This window comes from Ptychodera flava, chromosome 18 (assembly GCF_041260155.1).
Source record: "Ptychodera flava strain L36383 chromosome 18, AS_Pfla_20210202, whole genome shotgun sequence".
In the NCBI taxonomy this organism is placed as follows: Eukaryota; Metazoa; Hemichordata; class Enteropneusta; family Ptychoderidae; genus Ptychodera; species Ptychodera flava.
This window is the reverse complement of record NC_091945.1, coordinates 7,822,385-7,845,022: the sequence shown is the minus strand read 5'-3', so window position 1 is coordinate 7,845,022 and position 22,638 is coordinate 7,822,385. Positions and strand designations below refer to the sequence as shown.

Below are 22,638 nucleotides of genomic sequence, written 5' to 3'. Positions count from 1 at the left end.
ATGTTTTTGTTATGTTACAAATACCAGCTGCAAACGTGGCATAAAGTTTTCGGAGACAAAGCCAGCTGTACATTCAGAATTTCCACTATACTTGAACTGATTAAGGTTTTTTTATGGTGCCACCAGCTTTTACTAGGATAAAGTGTGTTCATATGAGCAAATAGTTTATGAAGTCCTTACTTTATGTTAAATGTTTTTGTTAAGTTACAAATACCAGTTGCAAACATGACATAAATGTTTGGAGATAAAGCCAGCTGTACATTCAGAATTTCCACTATACTTGAACTGATTAAGTTTTTTTTTATGGTGCCGTGCAACAAGTTTTACTAGGATACAGTATGTTCAGATGATCAAATAGTTTATGAAGTCCTTCCTTTATGTTAAATGTTTTTGTTAAGTTACAAATACCAGCTGCAAACATGACTAAATTTCTTGAGACAAAGCCAGCTGTACATTCAGAATTTCCATTATATTTGAACTGATTAAGTTTTTTTTAATGGTGCCACCAGGTTTTACTAGGATACAGTATGTTCAGATGAGCAAATAGTTTATGAAGTCCTTCCTTTATGTTAAATGTTTTTGTTATGTTACAAATACCAGCTGCAAACATGACAGAAATTTTTGGAGACAAAGCCAGCTGTACATTTAGAATTTCCACTGTACTTGAACTGATTAAGGTTTTTTATGGTGCCACCAGGTTTTATTAGAACGTGTTCAGGAATATGGGTATGAATTTCTGATGATCAATAAAAAATTAGTGTACATTGTTTAGGTTACTTCAAATTTATATGAGGAAATATAGTGATACAAATGATCCCATACTCCTTCTGTGAGTATCAGTCTAAAAGCAGTGACATACATGGATTTGGTGTTGATCAAAAGTTGTACATTTGTTCAAAACCACGCATTTCTTATATTGTACAATTAAAATTTGATTTGGATGTACCTGACTGGTTGCAGGATAGAGGTATGCAAAGAAATGCACAATATTTTAAAGATTAAACTGGTAACATCTATTAAAGTCATATCAGATACTTAAGTTAATTTCCTTGCCCTTTTGAAATCCCATGAATCAAACTCATCTGTGTCCAACTCTGAATCTGAACCACCAGGAGATTTGACACTTTGTGAATTACAATCAGAGCCAGAACATGAAAGTGAGTCCTCAACATTTTCAAGAGACCTATTCAAGTAGAGTATGGGATCATTGATATCACGTAATACTGAATTAATCATGAGTGTGAACCACTTGTTTGCTAAACTTAATTCTGGATGAACTCCATCAAATAATCTCCTGTACATGAATTTACATTGTTGACCTTTATTTTAGCATTTCGTCCCTTTTCTTGGTTACAATTTTCATTACGTCTCTATGAAGCTTAACGGTGCGAACACATGCTTTGGTATTCATTTATTCTATGTAACTATTAATGTAGGATATATCACTTTCTAATTGCTTTTGTTGATTAGCCATCACAGAAGAAAAGTCATGTTTATCAAATGCATTGCATTGGTATGAAAAGAATTTCTCTATTGATACAGGGGGAATGGTTGCAATCTTTAAAACAATATTAGGACACAGTATGTTCAGGTGATCAAATAGTTTATGTAGTTCTTCCTTTCTGTGTTCTATTGCTTCACTGTTATCATATATAATAAAGGTGCCACCCTGATGTTTAACTTTCTTTGTTAAGTTACAAATACCAGCTGCAAACATGACATAAATTTTTGGAGACAGCTGTTCATTCAGAATTTCCACTATAGTTGAACTGATTAAATTAAGAAGATTTCTTATTGTAGCAGCTGGTTTTACAAGAATGTGTACACGAATATGGGTGAATGATGTCTGGCTGATATAGTTGAGAAGACCTCTTCCACGCGAGTCTTCCTTAAAGCAATTTTCACTAATACCCTGTCTGATGATGCTATTAAGTGTGATTGCATCAGTAAACTCTTTCCAAACCAAGACAACTCTAATAGAAGCTGGTGATTTGCCTTTATTCATATATACTGGAGAATCTAAAACTGGTGGTAACTGCACATCATCCCCCAAAAATACACCCACTGGTAAACCACCCCATGACTCATCCTTATTAAAACCACAGCGACATAAGAACTCTGCCCATCCTAACGTTGTTGCACCTATTAGTGATCGTTCATCAAAGAGTAGACTTTTGACCCCAAAACAGTTTTTTTGTAAGGCCTCACCAATCACACCATCTGGTGGCTTCATATCCTTTCCTTTAAAAAAGTGGGAATTTTCAAGAAACTATGCAAAGTGACACCTGATATTATATTTGCACTGTTACCTGTTGGACAGAGAACTTGAACTGATTGTTTGATTTAAACATTAATCTTATCCCCTTTACTAAACATTTAATAAGATATGATTTCCCTGATCCAGCTGTTCCTGCAACAATTAGCCTTAATTTATGAAGTTGTTTGGTTTGTAAATGTAATCAGATAAGGTCTTTAATACTATGTTAAATACCAGTTTCTGATCATCATTCATTGTTGTTAGATCTACATCGTCATATTCTAAATTATCATCTTTCCTTAACTGACATTTATTTATATGGTCAATCCAACCTTTACCAAAGTCATCACTATAATGGTAAGATGTTTGAGTCCAATCGTATGTGTCACCACCATTATCATATTGGAAATCAGCATGTACAGGCTCAACAGCACAGTCAGGCCTGATGTTTTCCATCCACTCTGGACAATCTACTGAAATATCTGCTTCATTTTCTACTATCATGTCATCACAATCACTACTATTCACATGTGATTTTGCTCGGAGAATTTCAGCCTTCAAAAAATTGGGGCAATCATTTGATTCAAGGAAGTCACACAGTTTGTCAACCCATGAAGTTTTTTCATTTTTAATGTCAGTTATTTTATACCAATTTGGCCAGTGTAATAGTAATGCTGTTCTGGCGTATTGCTCATCAAGTGGCCATGAAGCTTGATTAAAGCCACCAGATACAACAGGAACCTTGCCACTCCTGCATGCAAAAGTATACAATGATACATTGTCATCCTTTGGACGGGATAAATATTTATCTAAACAGGTCGACCTAGTTAGACTAGTCTGAGGTTTCTTTTCTAACATTCGGGCACCAGATAAGCTGACATTTTGGAAAGAATGACTGGACCTAAAGAGAGGTAATGATGACAACTCATAACTCGCTTCTACTGATGACACATCTCTCTTTACAGTATTCATCAATAATTTAGTAACTATTGAATGACCTGAAGTAGAATCTTCTGCATAATTTATGAGATCGTTGAAAAGATCACAAACCGACCCAGCAGGCTCACAGCCTTTACATGCATAGCCTGTGATGTATTTCTCTGTAGCCATGATGTCATTCATATTGGGATTTTCTGGGTCTTCACTCTTAGACAATATGAGCGAAATGTCCCCATTCGCCCTCCAAGCTTGTGTATGGAATCCTGAATTTTGAACTAGTACTGGATGATCTCTTTCCATTTCAAAACGGGGTGAACCATTCCTATCTTTTATAATAGCGGGTTCATTTCTAAGGGCTTTACCTGGGGCCTTTTCTGAGCCAAACTCCATTCTACAAATTCTTTCATTAGTTTTTTTTCTAGATCTTGGTTGTCTTAAACAATAATCAGAGCATCTATGCAAACAAACTTGATTTGTCAACAAAAGATAGTCTTCAAGCAAATATTCCTGTGTTTGACTGACATCCATTAACAGTTTTGCTAAAGGATTAAGACTTTCTGTTGGGGGTGAAGAAGTACCCTCTGGAGGTGGCCATTTATCTTTGCAGGGATTACCATGAATTTCCAGCAGGATGAGAAGCAGTCATTTTTAATTCATCAGACGCCCATTCTGCAAGTTTCTGTGCCGTTTCATTATCTGAGAGACCCCTTTGAACTGCATCACTGAGAAGCTTTTGTGGCTGCAAATCTTTTCGCCAACACAGGCCATGCCAATGAACCATGCCACGTGACTTTGCAAATTCCTGCCTATACCAGTATGAATTAATCCCAAAGACTGGGCCCATAACCTCATGAAAGTATGATTGTGTGCGGAGATCAAAATATTTGGCAACAATATGAGTATTGGCTTGCAAACACTGGAACAACTTATTTTTATCACTTAGATCTTCTGAACAACCAGTAGTTTGTTCAAGATACATTGCAAGAAGCCTTTTCAGAGGTTTGAAGTGAAATTCTGCGCAACTTCCAGTGGCAAAATAGGCCGGTAGTCCACTACCTTGATGGAGTTTGTATTGAATAAGAGCTCGTAACTCTCTACCTCTTGCAGCCCAGTATTGAGATGTCCCTCTGAGATGGGATGAAAAAAACATTATTTTACTAAAGATAGACTCATTTCCATCCTGTAATTGTTGTCTTAAATTCTCAATTGTTAAATGGTCTTCCCCAATTTTTTGACGCACTTCAAAGTTAGAATTCTCTACAGATCTTTTACGGATAATCATATTGTGAACAATAACTTAAAATATGGATGAGAAGCAAATCGGCCATCCTGATACCACAGTAGGTGGTCTGCCCAATCTGCCATAGATGTACATGTTATGGGACGGTTATCATGATAATCACCAGAACTGTATGGAAATAAACAAGGAAATGCTAATGTAAAGAAAAATTTAGCTGTGAATTCAGACAGAGGGGCGTTACCTCTTGATGGCCAAGGAATTGTACAACTATTTGCTCTATTGATGTTAACAGTATTATCTCTTCCAGTTACGTCTTTAACTATCTCATTCACTGTTTCATGTATATGGACATTGTTATCTGCAATCAAGACACCTGTGTCAGCTTGACCATCAAAATTTGCTGGAAAAACCTGTTCAGGAGCTGGTCCTTTATCATTACTCTTAGTATATTTTTCGTTATTGCAATTTGCTAAATTAACTAGAGGAATCTCAGATAATTCTCCATCACTAGGTATAATATGTAATCTTTCCTTGCTAATGATTATGTCACTGTATGCTGCATTATTTACTTTTAACCATTGTAGCGCATTTTGAACTTCCTTTCTTCTCACCCTTAAATCTTTCATTTTGTTGTTTGATCCTTCCCTTTTAACTTTTACGATATTAATTTCACTGGGTAACCTTGGCAATATCTGAGCTGGTTCATTGACCTCCTGTGAAAATGTGACACAGTGACCCCTGGAGGAAATGCCACCATGTTTCAACATATGAATATTGATACAAGGCGAAATGCGACAAATAAGTTGTTGCTCTACCATGCTTAGCTTACTGAGCTCTGGAGGAACAATGCCTGGGTCCATGTTATTTTCTTCTGAAAACATTTTTACGAGAGATTTGTCATTGGCACAACGTTTTACAAATTTCTGCATTTTTAAAACTCTTTGCCATTGCTATTCTGCGCTCTTTACATACCTTACACAAATCAATAGAATACGACATTTGTTTTAATTCAAAAGCCCTTATTGCATCCAGAGCTTCATCATATTTTGATGAGGCTGTCTCTGGGGGAGGGTCTGGTATGTCATTAACATTTAAATTTAGTTTTTTTTCTTCAGAACTAATTTTCCTCATTAGTCTTCTAAATCTGAGTTTCTTACTTTTTTGGGACAAATCGTCACTTGGTCTCTCATATGGGATACCTAATTTTCTGCATTTGATTTTGATTTCTTCTTCTTTACTTAATAAAGTTCGGGTTAATTTTTCTGTGAGAACGACATTCTGAATAGTTTGCACAGGTAGACAAGCAATTCCTGTTTCATCAGGCAATGTAATATTATTTTCAAAAGTTCCGCTGGAATCATTCGGAAAACATGAGTTTTCCTTTTCCAAACCTGGCTTTGGAATTAAAGAAGTTGTCTTCATTGCTATGGCAACAGGAATATCTTGAGTAGAGTCCCTCCTTTTGAGCAATTTAGATTTCGTACCTTCCTGCAAAAAGGACTTACAGTATGTATGATCCCCCTCACCAACAGAGTTACAATCACTCTCTAAAGAATTCAACTTTCTTTTCTTAACGGCACTATTGCCTAACTGTGGAACATTTTGATGCTCAACCCCTTTTTTTTGAGCAGAACATAGAGCTTGATTATGAGGCAACACTTGTCGCAAGACCTGAAAATGTTGATTATGTAATAAAAGTTTGATAACTTTTTTCACACCTTTACTGTAGCCACTTTGAGGTTGAAATGTCTGTAACCAATGCTTTCCAGTCACAGAATTAACAAGGAATACATTTATTTTCAGACTGAAAATATTACAGGCCATCTGCAATTCACATGAAGTGCCCCAATCACTGCCATGTACCATTTGGGTTAAGTAGCTGTCTTTAGTAATGTACTGTGAATGACAAATTTTTATTTCTGTTTCCCAAGTGTCCCAATTTTTATGTATTGCATTACATGTTTGGTAGCGTATTTCTTTAGTTTTGGTGAAGTTCCCTCCAATCACAAGGGACATACAGTGAAAAAGGCAGTTGCCATCAGCTGGAACGTTTTCCAACTGATAGTTAAGATCATCATTTTTTATAAATGGGTATGACATCATTCGTCTCAAAAAATGAATGTTGTAAACACTTACCGATATTATTCAAATAATTCAAGATGAACCGTAAAATCTTGGAAATTAAAACTATAAATAAATCAAATAATACTAATCAGTAAATATATCAGTACCTTAGCTAGAGACAGTCTTGTCTCCTGCTAAGATAACTGTTGGCTTTATTATTTGTTTATCTGCTACATATACATCTTCACATTCAAAGTTTCCAAAAGCCTGAAAAATCAACGTGACATTGAATCGATTTAGTTAATTTATTGTATTTAATAATCATGATTACCTTCCCATGTTTGGGAAAATGCAACATTTGCTTGAACATCATTGATATGTTTTAGAATGAAGTTTTGACGTCAATGAGAAATATTACACTGTACAAGTCTTATCTGTGTACCACAGCAGGCAACTGCAATATATACTGGGTACCCCAACATCAGGGCAGCAACATTAATGACAGATTACCTCACAACATTTTGACCACATAAGAGGACCTTCAGAATGCAATTTTTGCATTGTGAAAGCTCACCACGCATTCATCGTAAGCTAACAATATATTTGGTGTTTTTGTTTTGGGCCTACTTTGCATATGAGGTTGGTGGGAGTAACCTGCCAATCACACAAGTGAAGGATGGACTAACACCACTGTTTGTCTATTTGACCAAGCATGTGTACAAATACAATCACCGTGAAGCAAACAGTCACATATTGCTCATTGATTCTGATCCCTTTTCATTTCTTATTTGATGAGTCAGCAATATATCCAAATATACTGCCATTAATTATATTTGCAGAATGAATCTTCAATAGGTCTACATATAATGATTACTAATAGGCCTACTCCAGAATAAAATGGCACACACTGACTTCTGCAGTGTTAAGGACAGTATGCGATGAAAAAGTTATGAGATAGTGGTACAAAACAAATACATGTGAGTAAGCGCACACATAGGAATATGTATATTTCTATGCATATTTGCATGTAATGTTGTTTTTTACAGAGGTGCATTCAAATTCCTGGTTTCACCTATAATTATATCAGTCTTTAAGTGTGACAGGCAAATTATGAAAATTTTGTCACTGGGCTCTCAACACCAAAACTAAATACAATGTTTTGTGAAAAGCATCTGTTTGATTGTCAAACTTTGGGGAAGTTTGCTTGATATACCGGTACTCTAGGCAATTCCCGTACGTATCCAAACAATCTCAATCTCTAAAAGCCTGTTTTTCAAGACAATGCTAACTGCTTTTGCAGAGTACACATTTCTTTACACTACAAACACAAAGCACAGTTGATTTATCATGTATCATTGTCATCTGTTGATTACACAACGCTGATCACTTGTTGTGATACTGATAAGAGTAATTATTATTTTCCAAGCTAGGGTACCAATGGCCATTTTCATCAAAGGCCCTATGAAATATGCTGCCACAGTGTCTTGACAATTATTGTCTACTTGTGGTGGCACTGACACAAAATGGGTAGAACAATTGGGGTGATCCTTGCGCAAACATAGACAAAACTCCACCAATGTGATTTTAATAACTTTTAACAATTAACTTTGAAAAATGCAACAATCACTTTTGTACTAAAATGCTAGAGTACAGACAATAACAAACTAAGCACATGCGACAAGATGAAAATATTGGGCTTTTTTACCTTAATTATGCATTCTGTACTGGCTACAAAACCATGATTTGTCACGGGGAACAGGACAAGACTTTTTCAGATCCTGTGGAAACAAATGTTTAAAAAAATCAACAATTACATGCATGTTTGTGGCAGAAAGCTGGCTATGAATTAAGAGTACAATGCTGTGAAAGTGGCATTTAAAAGACAACTTAAAGACTCGTGTCTGTGAATGAAAACAAAAACTGATTGTAATATTTTGAACATGAATCTCTGATGAGTTTTCATTTGTGAGTCCACCATTTTGCATACTGCAAAACAGGGCCGATTTCAGGGTTTTCACCAGGGTATCTGACAGCAGGTGAATTAGTAACTTGTGACTCATTAAGATTGTAAAAAAATCACTTTTATTCTATAATGCCAGAACACAAAACAATCACAACATGCATGATATGATAACAATTTGAGGTAATTACCTTAATTACGCATTCTGTAATAGCCCAATGGCCTTTTGTGACAAGGAGCTAGCCAAGGTTTGTTCAGGTCCTGGGGAAACTGTAAAAACAATAAACAATTACATGCAAGTTTGTGGCAGAAAGCTTGTGATGAATTGATAGCACTTACAATGCGGTGAAAGTGAACATCTAAATGACATCTTCAAAAATTGACATCAGTGAATGAAAACAAAATTTATCGTAATATTTTGAACATGAATCTCTGATGAGATCGATTTTGCAAGTACATTTATTTTGGGAACTTCAAAACTGGAATCAACAAAAATATCCACTATTTTAATTCTACTCAAAATCATGAAGAACATGACATAACTCTACCTCTCATTCAGTTAACTGTTTGTATGGTCACAATGTAACGCATATTTGTTGTGCACTGTTTGTCAAACACGATTTGAAATTTGAGAACTCGTGAACTCATTTTTCTGATCAAGAAACAATTTATGTCACAAAGACGCCACAAATTCATAAAAATGTATTCTGTTCAGAATATATACAATAAATATGTCAGTTGAAAATATCATGGTTGAATTGATGTTTCTGCTGGTGTGACGAATCCCTAAAACCTGCAGTGCAGCAATACAACAGAGCTGATGCATAACAAATTCGTTTCACCATTCAAATTTCGATGTAAGACCAATGGCAACTTTGAAATAATCAGACTAACGAAAGTGTCGTATAAAACGATTTTGGAAGCAATGACTGATCGACACGCTTGAATTTCGGACCCAAAACAAAGCAAACGAACAGCTAGCTGCAGTACTGCAGCTCGAGGGTTTGACTGGGTATTTGGGTTGGTCCAACCGTGGAGAAAGTGTCAGGTGCTGACATGGATTCAGTTCGGGGCGTCTAGCTAGGAACGTAATTCAGCGAATCTTGCCTCCCTTTTCTTGTCGGTTTACCTTCTAGTAGTATTTAAGCACCTGCACGCTCAAGGTTGTCTCGCTATTTATCCAAATTACCGCTTCGGTTTCGTGCAGATTGACGTACGCCATACTTTAAATACTACGTGTCAACGACCCACACTACAAACTAGCTGTGGAAAGCTGTGGTGGTTTCAAACAGGATTCCTACCTTTTATGGGCTGATTTTGACTTTAACAACACCGCAGCTATTGATCAACAGTATGTCCAAAATCTGCGTTTAGTAGTCGCGATGCATCGGTGACTCTACACGATGGTTTCCCCGTTTCTCGGTACACCAGACCGGTGGATAGAGGGACTGTGGTTCTGGAGACCGTGCTCTGAATGGCCAGAATGTATACAAAAAAGATTTTGGACGCAAATTATTAATCTGTGGCAAAGTAAAACGCCAATATGAATTTTTTAAGTAAAATTTTGGACGAAAATGGAATTTTTGCTTACCTCACGAAGTTTAGCTAAAACTTCACGTCTTGCTTCCTTGCAAACAAAACTGTCGTCTGTGCAAAAACTGTCGTCTGCGTTCGATCCACGGTGTTGGATCCCAGCATTCTTCGGGCGTGTCCTCGTTCATATGCACGACATATTTTTCTCTTTTTGTATTTTTTAGAGGTGATGGTAATAATATTTTGTATCAATGACGAGGTGTGAAGTACTATTTACTAGCTAATGGCAGTGATATATTTTATTAATGGTGAACTAGCAAAAAATACCTTGTATGATTCCTGTTTGTTTGTTTACGAGCACTCAAAAAACATGGCGGCGTGCACGAAAGAAGGGTACACTTCCGGTTACTCGCATAGTATATTATGAATAAGCGCATGCGTAGTCAGTAAGCCGCTGGCGCGACTATTATCTGATGAGTTTGCCAAAGTAAGCAAGGTAAATTACTAATCTGTGTACGCTGTCACAAGATTACCTTGGACTCAGCCGCTATGTCTTTCAATTGCACGTCAGCTTTTCCGAAAATGTGTTTTTGACAATGTATAAAAAGAACTTTACAGTGAAGGATGTAACTTTACAGTGAAGGATGTAAACCTTCGAAGTTACAAATATACTTGTGGATTTGATAAGCGAAGACACATAGATGATCAGTTATTTATTAGTTCTCAAACATGGTGAAAATCATTCAAAGAGACATCGATTATGTCTTTTGGAGAACGTCCTAAGAACCTGACTGTGACCTTGTTTGTTTTGCCTCCTGATTGTTTCTGAATAAATGAATATAAAGTGTCCACTAGTTTTACGGACCATATCTGGACATGACTTTTGAGAGTTTCTCCCCTTTCTTCAGTTATACCTTGCTGGTGCACTCGTTGTTGACTTTGTCAAAGTTAATCCGGTGATAATCTGGTGACAGCGTCCACAGAAGAGTAATTTACCCATGCTTACTTTGGCAAATTAGGCACTCAAAGTCATCAGATAATAGACTAAATTACTACCTTGCTTGCTTGGCGAATTAGGCAATCAAACTGGTTAGATAATAGATGCAGCATGCTGATAAAACGTTTACGCAAGATTGTTTAGGGCAGTGCAAGACCAAAACACCAAAGTTTGGCAGAATAAACCTTTCTGGGTAATATAACAAAACACCTACCCACCCCTTGGGACGGACACATAGGCTACCCCTATGGAACAGGTGAGAAACTTGTCGTGCTGTTTGTGGAATGCCAGATCACTCAATAACAAAATACCAGCTGTATGTTCCATTATTCATGAGAAGCTGACATATCTTTGTGGTAATGGAATCTTGGCTGAGTGACTCAAAAGGGCAAGTGACTATGAATGAACTTCGCTCGTCGTTGATTGGTTATAACATCTATAGCTGTCCTCGTGCATCCCGTAAAGGTGGTGGAGTGGCCGTAATAATGCGGAAAAATCTAACCACCAATCTTTCAACAAAGACTAGTTTCTTATCTTTTGAATCAATGGATTTATGTATTCAAGTCCAGTCTGAAATGATCCACATGATTTTTGTTTATCGTCCACCACCTTCAAGGAAAAACAGTTCAGCATCTGGAGTATTTTTCAGTGAATTCACATCGTTATTGGAATGCGGTGTCGTTTCGACTGGAAAATTGCTCATTCTTGGTGGTTTCAACTTTCATTAGTAAGATGATACTGACCGCGATGTCATCAAGTTCAAAGAACTTTTAGTATCACTCGATCTCGTCCAACATGTAAGTGGCCCGACTTATGAGAAAGGTCACACACTAGATCTCGTAATATCACAGTCATCACAAAATCTCGTCAGGGACTTTGAATCGCACTGTCTCCTGCCATCTGATCACAGTTCCATCCACTTTGTGTCTAATTTGACCAGGCCTCGCACCAGGAAGATCACAGCGGTTAGTCGGAAGATATATAGTATTGACGATCAAGTGATGTCATGTGTGGGTGACAATCCTTTCTCTTTATTGAAAGGCGCATCTGTGGATCTGCTGGTCCAAAATTACAATATTACTTTGTCCAGGGTATTTAACACTGTCACCCCAGCAACAACGAGAGTTGTCAATGACAAGCCGCGTGCACCTTGGTTTTGTGATGCAATACGTGATCATCGAAAGGAAGGCAGAAAATAAGAACGTTCCTGGAAGGCAAATCCCCTAGACATTAATAAATACGGCTAGTTTTCAATCGGATTGGAACCCACAACAAACGCCATCAGTCGCCTAGCTGAGAGGCCATAGACAGAACCGCTCGGCTAAATCTCCACTCCCTAAAAAGAGTGGTTCAATAGCCGGCTAAGTTGTTACATTTTTCTGACTGAGACCGCTCAACACGTAATAAACAAATCTTCCGCGCGAAACGCTCTGCCCACACTCGTATAGTCAACAGCGCCAGATCCGCCTACTATCGTTCAAAGATAGAAAATTCAGCTTAACGAAAGCTATTCTCTGTTATCGATGATATCATCGGTGAGAAATCATCATCTGCCCTGATTCTGCCACATCATTGTGACCCCAAGGTTCTGGCTGAAAAAATTTCGGACTTTTTCTGTGAAAAGTGATATGAAAAGTGATAAAGCTCAGAGAGCGACTGGATTCTACAACCGGGGGTACAAGTGTTTCATGACTGTGGTCCACCACTTGATAATTTCATGTGTGTTTCAGAGCAATATGTTTCTAGGTTAATCACGTCAATAAATTCAAAATCTTGCAAACTTGACCCAATCCCGACTTCCTTGCTGAAAAGTTGTCTTCCATTTGTATCAATACGTGTCACTGGCATAGTAAATGAGTCATTTAATTCAGGTGTTTTTTCATAGTGTCTTAAACATGCCATAGTTAGACCTTTGCTGAAGAAGTTTGGATTGGATCAAGATCAATTGAAAAACTATCGCCCAGTATCAAATATCAAAGTCATTGAAAAAATCATAGTAGACCAATTACACCATCACTTAGCATCGTCTCAGCTGTATTGTAAATTTCAATCTGCTTACGGCAAATTCCAAAGCACAGAAACGGCTTTGGTAAAAGTAAAAAACGACGTCATGCTTTCTATTGATAGTCATTCAGAAGTGATTCTCGTTCTTTGAGATTTGAGTGCTGCATTTGATACTATTGACCTTGACATTCTTTTAAAAAGGCTAGAGATTCGTTTTTGCATCAAGGGACAAGCACTGGATTGGTTTGCATCATACCTAAAAGGAATGACTCAGAGTTTAATGGTGAATGACATCGCTTCTTAACCACGTGAACTTTTATATGGAGTCCCACAAGGCAGTGTCTCAGGGCCATTACTATTAACACTTTATTGTGCACCCCTTGAGAACATACTGGAAAAACACTCGATAAGATTCATGCTGTATGCTGATGACACACAAGTTTATTTCACTTGTAAGCGGGCTGATCATTCAAAATTACAGATTTAAACCTGTGTGGACGAGATCCGTGAATGGATGGCCGTAATAAACTTGTTTTAAGGGGTAGACCCACCTTCCTTGAGTGATTTTGGTCTTTTTTTGTTTTATGGTAAACTTTGAATCCTTGTGATATGGCCTTTGAGTGGACGATAAGTTTGAAACAATAATATACTCGGAAATGTGTTAGATTTTAACAAAGTGAACATTATAGGCCAGTTCGCGTGCCGTCATTTTTCTTATATCTTAACGGTTTCCAGATTAGTCAAGACTATCTCAAGAGCGTAAGTGGATCACGTTAATTCCATATGGAGGAGTGCGCATGCGTCAGTTTTCTTCCTAGCTGCCAGCAGCAGGAAGGCATGGTCAACAAAAGTGAAATATCAAGCATATGGCCGGGAATGAGAGCACAGTTGAAATTGTCAGAATCACAGTCCAGCTTAAAAATCAAGTTTCCGATGTGTTGAAAAGGCGCAAACTGGAAATGGTCGCAAGCGCGCACTGTAACGCAGAACGCTATAAGCTTACTCATTCAACACTGAACTGAGCTTAGAACAATAACTGTGATACGGCGTGCGCACAACTGAGAGGCTACTCATTGTAGTTTACGTTAGTTTTACCTCGTTTTCCTATAACACGTAGTTAATATCTCTGTTCCCGTACGAAAACAAATAACGGCAGAAAATCCAAATAGTACGTCTTTGTAAGACCAAGAAGTCCGACTCGCGCACCATTTTCTGCGAATTTTCTTACACCAGGACTAAGTTGAAATATTTAGAGTCAGTTTTGGGAATTTTGAATATGTTTAGGATTGCAGATCGTGTGAAAATAGAAAGAAATTATACACTGAACTGGCAAATGCTTAGTGCCAGCAGTGGGTGGTATTTACACAACAAACACAAAGGGGTACTTAGCGATTTAATCCATTTTCGGAACGTTTAACTAGCATATTAACTGTATACTGTTGTCTCAACGGTTACAATCTGGTTACCAGAGTTCACAGTCAAGACGAAGACGTCGAAACTTGCGTAAAAAAGTCTATCCGATCGAGACTTATGTGCTGTCGTCGCGCGATCGCGTCGGGCATTCACACTCAAGTTGTCTACTTCCTGTCTCGCGATCGGCAATTTATGCAGGTTTATGCATGTTCTTTGTGAAAAGTGATTGTCAAGTTCATGTTAGCGCCGACACTGTGCGAATGGGACGTCACTTGCTAGTTTTCCTACCTCAAGATGAGACGAACACACGTAACTCTTGACAACATAAAATATCTGTCGTATTTTCTTAGCTTTTGCACCGCACTGCAAACTTGTCGCCCTTCGTTACGACGGGAGAGATTGACTCATGTTATTTTTTCAAACTTTATTTATATGTGTTCTTGTACCGATTTTATCAAACTAATAATAATCATGCCGTAGCGTAGAACAGTGCAGGCTGTCATCGACAGCGTGTTCCGAGAGACAGAGTATCGACTAGTCTACAGTGGAGTCACTCGACTTGCGCAATACCAGCGCACACATAATTATTTCGGAGATTTTTACTTTTAGTCAAACTTTCGATGACTGCCCTCATATATCAAAAATTGCTAGTTTCAGCACTTCTAGAAGTTGAGCCGGGTTTGTTTTACGTTCAGTGTTGAGGTCCAGCTAGCAGCTGTGGAGTCTGCGGGTAGTTGATAAGTTTAGACAACACGCACACAAGAATCATTTGTGAACCCTCGCAATTCACGTTTGACGTAATTTAAATTTTGGGTTATATTAAAGAAAGAAAAGGCATGAAATCAAAAAAGTATTTGCATTTCGTTTCGAAAAATTAGCAGATCGGTGAACTTGCTCTTGTGAATCTACATTATGTGTGTATGAACTCCTGCACTGGCTTGGGAAACTCCTTGACATAAATGTCGCATGATGTCGGGTACGGTGTTGTTCAAGGTTTCTCAGCAGACACGAAAAGACTGCACGATAGAAAACTCGAGTTTAAAAATATAAAAGAACACGATACTAACACCAAGCATGTACAGCAAGAGTGATAAAATTATCGCAACTAACAGAAGTTTCATCTCGCTCAGGCTAATTTTTGGACTCGGGTATGTAATCAGCATAGCCTAATATGTTCGAAAAGCAGTGTGTCAAATACTTTCATAGTTGTTGAACTGAGCACGTCTCCGTTATCGTCTGCGTCCTCGGCCAAATCTGACTCTTCACTGCATTCTTGATCGTTATTGCAGGGAGTATGAGCCAAAGTCGGACTGTTTTACATTTTAATCGACCTTTGCGCACGTTGCCGTCTTTTTCAGGTCCGCTTTTGTGGACCTCGCTTGCTTTTTCGACGGTACGGAGCGCGAGCGCCGGCTTTGGTCTGCTCGACGTGTTTGCCGTACCGATACATGCGGAGTTCAAAACGCTGGGCCTAACGTTGAAGCTAGCGCATGCGCACTACACCGCAAAGCCTATACATAATATCTGCGTGTTTATCAAAGATATCGTGGTCGGTAATCCGCGACCGTTAAGACAAAAGGGAAATAATGGCACGCGGTGTAGCTGATAGTTGTCATTTTAGTAATATTTCAGGAATTTCCCGGTACGATGTGACCCAACACCTTTCCCCAAAAGAAAGACCACGTGTCAGTGGTTCGAAATTTGAAATAAAAAAAAATTGCTAAAATTGACCTTTGAACCTGAGTCGCATCGTTAATACATTTTCATTCGCAATTCAGACCTCCTACACCTCTACCCGGACTACGTGTCGAAACGGATCTAATCACACCTTCATCCGTTGTCAGAGACCTTGGGCTTTATCTTGACACTGTTTTTTAGCTCATAATCAAGTTATGCAAGTTTGTAAGTCAGCCTCGTTTGTTTTAAATCGCATAGGTCGTATCTGTATGTCTTGTATAGCAAAACTACTGGAAGATTAATCCACGCCTTCATGACATCACGCCTAGACAACTGTAATAGCATGAAGATTCATCCACCTGAATATCTCATTAACCGGTTACTACACGTGCACATACAGAAACTCAGCTGCTCGCTTGGTTATTCGTACTAGAAAACACGAAAACATCGCACCTGTTCTTCAAGAGTTACACTGGCTTCCTGTTATCCAATGAATTGATTTCAAAGGTCTAATGCTTACATACAAATGTCTCCTTGCCAACTCAAACCTATTTGTCAGATCTTCTCATTGTTATCAAGCCTAGTAGATTAACACGTTCCGCAAATGCTACAAAACTTGTCGAACCTCGCTATAATCAGGAGCATTATGAAAAGCGCGCTTTTTCGGTAGCTGCTCCTAGGCTGTTGAATTCCCTTGATGTTTCTATTCGAAACGCACCTTCCCTGTATTCTTTTAAAACACAACTTAAAACCCATCTTTTTAGGAATATGTTTTCCAATTGTGTTTTAAAAGTTGAACCTTTTAGCGTGTACAAGTTTGATATTTTTACCAGACTGCTTAGTTTTACATTAGCACGAGTGTGTGTGTGTATGTGTGTATGTTTATGTGTGCATGTTTGTAATGCTACTTATTTTTATAACAACTTTTATGTGCTTTTTTATCTGTAAGTGTTGTAAAGCGCATTGAGATTTATTTTATTATGTAATGCGCTATAGAAGAAATAAATATTATTATAATTATTATTATTATTATTATTATTATTATTATTATTATTATTGTTTTTATTATTAAACATCATGAAGCTAGGAGACTCAAATTATTTGTAGTAGTTTGCTTTTTACAAATAGATGATTTAATGTCGCAGTGTTTTCATTTGCCTCTGCAAAGCAGTATAAATTGTTACATATATACAACAATTTACTTATTGCGATTTGAAATAAGACTTCAAAGCCAACTCTCGGGATGTGAGACGAAAACATATGTTCATAATTTCGGCCTTGAACAAATTACAAAAGTAACTTAAGCTCTCATCTCGAAATACATACCTCGTAAAGATGTCATACTTATCATATGACCCAACGGGTGAAAGCAGGGAGCCAAACCGAAAACAATTTGACCTTTAGGGTATTGAATGGAGCATTGTGCTTTGATTTGCTTGGTATTTGCTACAACATATTACAATTCAAGAAACAATGAATCCAAAAAAATCACGTGACCATTATTTTCATTTAGCTAGAAGTTACTATATACCTGATTCATTATAAAAATGCCATGAATTCTGTATCCAGAATTTCACCTACTTATAATTCACATATTTAACCATTTGAAAGTCTACGCATCGTAACCTAAAACGACATACATACATTCTTGTGACTACTGTATTTGCAGCAGTACAATTTAATGCAATTGATCCGATCACGAGCATATTTTTTGAAACACTAATTATATTCTACAATTCAGCTCTCACGAATGGCTTGTCGCCGACTAAGTGGGAGAGTATCATAAGACCTGGCTCCTCTCATGAACATTTTCTGTATATTAATGTCAAATAACATTGTAATATCATCAATGTATACTGTTTTTAAATTAAATTTTAGTGCCTGAAATGCATCTCGATTGCGGATACTTACCAAATAAGGGAGGGCTTTTGATGGCTAACGGCAAAGTCTCGGGCAGAGTGTGTGCTACACATTGGAATATTCACAATGATAATGTATCATGCAAAGAATTGGGTAAGTTACAAACTTAGTTTGTACCCTGTTGAAGCCTAAAATGCTTTGCAGTTTAACGCTTCGTTGGGAAAATAGGATATTTATACTATCAAGAACAGAGAAATGCTCGATAAATATCAATTGACAAAATACTTGTCCCCCAGCATCAACACGAGAAAGGTAAACCCTGCTTTAATAATATCTCATGCATAATTTGAAATTATGTTTGAAATTTATTCACACTCCCTGTGCTTGATTTCTGTTTACAATTGCTCCTTTGGAACTCTTCTACAAAATGTTTGATAATAATTACTGAATATATTTTGTACAAATATTTGTGTTTTATCCACAACTAAGAGTTTCCTGGCATAAAATATACCTTTCACACCCTTTTCTTTTTATCACCCTAACAAACATTAGGTGACATCAGCAGCCATCAGATTTACCACCATAATTAGAAATGTGACACAGATCTACTTCAATGACATCCAACAAAATGAGTGTTCTTAAACTAATTCAACTTGTGCAATTCTGAATTAATATATTTATATTGTATATCTTCATAATAGGGTATCCTTCAGCATCATTTATGATGCATGAAGACTTTCACAGCACTTGTGATGGTGATGTTTTCCTGGATGATATTGACTGCCTTGGACATGAAAAGAGCATTGCCTTTTGTCCTTCTCTTAATCCAATCAGTGGAAATCGTCGTGATTGTCGAAGTGCATCAGTTCACTGCAATGGTAATTATTTCAGACAACATAAGTTAAATGTTTTAGGACAGGTAGAACATGCCAGTCTTGTTTATTTTAAAATTTCATGCTTTCTCTATCAACACATTTATGTAATGTTTCTTTGATTTTTGAGAGTCAGCAAAAATAGAACGCGATTAATTTTTCAATCACTCTATCTGTTCTAGGCTTGCTTTTTCATTTTAAAACAATAGTTGTTAATTTCTATCCAACTTAAGCTTCCAAATGTTATTTTTTTTCATACCATTTCTCCAAGTAAATAAAAAATATAAGAAATTAATGATGTGGAAAAACATCATGGAAGTATGTAGTAACAATGATTTCCGTTTTCTTCAACAGCAAGATTTCGCCTGGCAGGAGGTTTCACACCAAACGAGGGCAGAGTTGAAGTGTACTTAGGATACCTATGGGGACGAGTGTTAGACAGCACTTGGAATGACAAATATTCAGAAACTGTATGTCTTGAACTTGGTAAGCTGCACAGTGTATCACGACTTGTAGTAAATGGCATGCAAATATACAATGTCGTGTATCTGATATTTTCTCTAAGAAAAAATGATAATATCTGATAATGTTGACTACAGTTATTTAATAAAGGAATTCATACTTATCAACATCGAAATAATAGGTTGCATTACAATAGAAATTTTACTCTTGAGCAGATTGTTTTTCTCATTATTGATAATTTCTGTGAATATTAGAAATGAAATTTCATTAGACATATTGTCCCTTTATCCCAGTATGAAAGTATAGTGTGATGACTCTCCTTCTTACCTTTCATTATATTGCCTGCAAATTTCAGGATAGCATTGACTTTTCTCCACCAAAACAGTAGCATTAATATTTTGAAAAGAAGACGAAGCTGTTTTATTTAGTTACCATTAAAAAATTGCTGTGCATGCCTGCCATTTAAATTTTTGGTATCACTGACTGATCGATCTATGATGAGTTAGTTTTGTGACTGACCAGAATTAGAGATAGCTGGAACTATTTGTCAAACATGGTGGAGAATTTGCAACATTGCACAATACCATTCTTCATTTGGCTTCTGTAGTCATTGAATATATATCAATGTTGGCTTGGTCAAACTTTGTAAATTCAAGAGGCTAATATAACAATCAACTGGATGATTGATAACTTTAATGATGTGCTGGCACTTTTTGACAAATGTCAGGAAAATGGCAAATTACATTGTATCACCGTGACATTAATTATGTCTGTGCTACCCAAAACTAATATAGGGGTATAAGAAAATAAAGAAGTGGACCTAGGAATATGTCAACTCCAATTTAGGCACCATACAGCTAAACGTTTTGACTGAGCACTAGTAATTCAATGCCCTCTTTTTTCTATCAACTGAACTGACTAACTAACCAACACAGACTGTAAATGTCAGTAACTTCGACTAGTTAAATGTAACATTCGTTATGTTTAAATAAATGCTCATTTTGTAGGTTTTCCTGGAATGTCGGACACAACAATCGAAGACCTCCGTCCAACATTTGTAAATATGCAAGTACATATGAATAATATCAACTGCTCTTCAAAAGTGTCCTATGAAAGTTTGCTGGAATGCCAGTATGATCAAGAATCCCAAACCGGAGAAAATGCTACAGTGAAATGTGAATGTAAGGAAATAATAATAAGTGTTATTTACTAAGTTCCATACATTTCCCGATCTTCAAACTAACTTTTCCTATGTCCAAATACAATAAACGTTAACGAAAATAATAAATAATAGTCTTCTCCTTCCAAACAAAGTCCACAACGTTTACTCGGTGTTCTGTAATATAAAAGAATGCTTCGAATTGTTCACAGTGAATTAAAGTCTCTTTACTACGAACTGTACATAGTGACATAAAGTACCGTCTAGAAATACTTTCGTCCAAACCTTGGATGTAATTGTCCAATTATTTTCCGCCATTCACAGCGAAGAAACTGCACATTACTATCCCAAATATTAAAATGTCTTTTAAAGACCAAACAATTTCTGAAAATAGCACTTAGCTGAAAATAACTCGAGAAGGTTGAGAAATTAAACAAAAGAGACTGAGTTCATGATATACTACCTTGATTGAAGGTAAATATTTGCAATATTTTGCTTCAGCTGATCAAAATGAGCCTTAAAATCATATTTCATGTTAAGAACTTCATTCTTACACGAATTGTTTACCAGATTTGCAGTTTACGAATAAAATACATTCCCAATGAATCGTTACATGACATGTACACCATATTTTATTTTGATGACAGTATTGTATATGCATATCCCAAGGAAATTATGACAGCAAAGCAAACAGAAGGGCAGTAATCAAAATACTATTTTGCAAAATCACATTAAATCTTCTATTTGCTCTGCAGCACGGTTAAAACTTACAGCTGGGTATGCCTATTATGATGGTTTTCTTGAGGTCTACTACAATAATACATGGAAAGGAATCTGCACGAGTGTTGTTGACTCTGGGATGGGTGATGCAGCTTGCAAAGAGCTGGGTATGTCATTTGAATTAATTGCTACGGCAAAAGAACTTTTGTCTTGTGCCATGGAGACAAACTACAGAATATAAAATGCAATATGAAAGAGTCTAATAGAGTTATCTGATAAATACTTCAACGCAAATGTAATCATTTTTATTTGTTAGTTCATTTAAGAAGCATAACTCGTGTACCTTTTCCTATCTTTAGACATATGTTGGTGGTATAAAATTTCTGTAAACTTCACTTTCGCTTCCATCTTATGTGATTCACCTCTAGAAAGAAAACATGTTAAGTCGACCGCCTGATACATAATTGAATTAGCTGTCAAAATCATATTTCGTTACCTAGAATTCAGCATTGGACAAGTTTTAAGAACTTGTTTGTGAATTACTAACACAATTTCAGAGAATTATTAACTGTTAGTAAGTTTGAAAAGGTATGATTTTAATGATAGCTGTATCTTCAATGTGTCTAATGAGCCATTAAGTCAATGTGGATTGGTTTAGCGCAACAAATTCAAAGAAAAGGGAGATATTGTAATCTCAAACCGGAAAACTGTAAAGGATGATACAAGTATTTTTGCATAGCATGCGCAATGTCAATCAAATTAGCATTCACTCTTTCAGATTTATGATGTGATTCTCCTAACATATCTATTACCTGAGCTCATATCACTATTGTTTCAATATAAGTAATGTTTATCTTAACTATGCCATCCTGACAACCCGAAACACAAACGTTCTTAGAAACGAACATAATCGGTCCCGTCTTGTAGAACCCCTACCAAACGGGCTTTTTTAAGGCCACTATATTCTCCTAAAATAGTATACGCAAATCAGTATCACCGACCACGGAAACAGACAATACGACAAAAAGAAGAACGAAAAAACCCCCACGGTACAAAAGGAACAACCATAAGATCTCAAACACAACTAAAAGCCGTACAGATGCCGAACAGCACACTAATAAATAACAACACGAATCTTAGATTCATCAAGAATCTATCATCACACAATGTACTTGGCAAAGGGTAGAAATTCCTTCCAATACTAAAACGTCCTCATAGAATTTCGCACGTCACTCGATTGACGCAACTACAACACCAACGAATAAAAAACAAAACAAAAAGTAATAATAAAAGAACAAAACACACTTGTGTTCACAACAAGATATGGCCACTATAGAAAGACACGCTATAAAACAAGCAATGGATGAAAACTGGGAACACATCGAAAAGGACGAAATATTTAGGAACTTATTCCCTAAACAACAGATCATCGCTTACAAAAGAAATGGAAATATCAAGTTATACACTGATAAAAGCTAAAG

The 22,638-nt window shown here is 36.8% G+C and overlaps 1 protein-coding gene across 1 annotated transcript in view; it reads left to right on the top strand.

Moving 5' to 3' along the window:
* The window catches only part of LOC139116757 (uncharacterized), a 141,941-nt gene that overhangs the window by 8,467 nt on the left and 110,836 nt on the right, over nt 1–22,638 (top strand). The window contains exons 6-10 of the mRNA XM_070679401.1: nt 17,963–18,097; nt 18,646–18,822; nt 19,171–19,302; nt 20,286–20,459; nt 21,193–21,324. Coding sequence (XP_070535502.1) covers nt 17,963–18,097; nt 18,646–18,822; nt 19,171–19,302; nt 20,286–20,459; nt 21,193–21,324 — 750 coding nt within the window. The remainder of the gene's footprint in view (nt 1–17,962; nt 18,098–18,645; nt 18,823–19,170; nt 19,303–20,285; nt 20,460–21,192; nt 21,325–22,638) is intronic.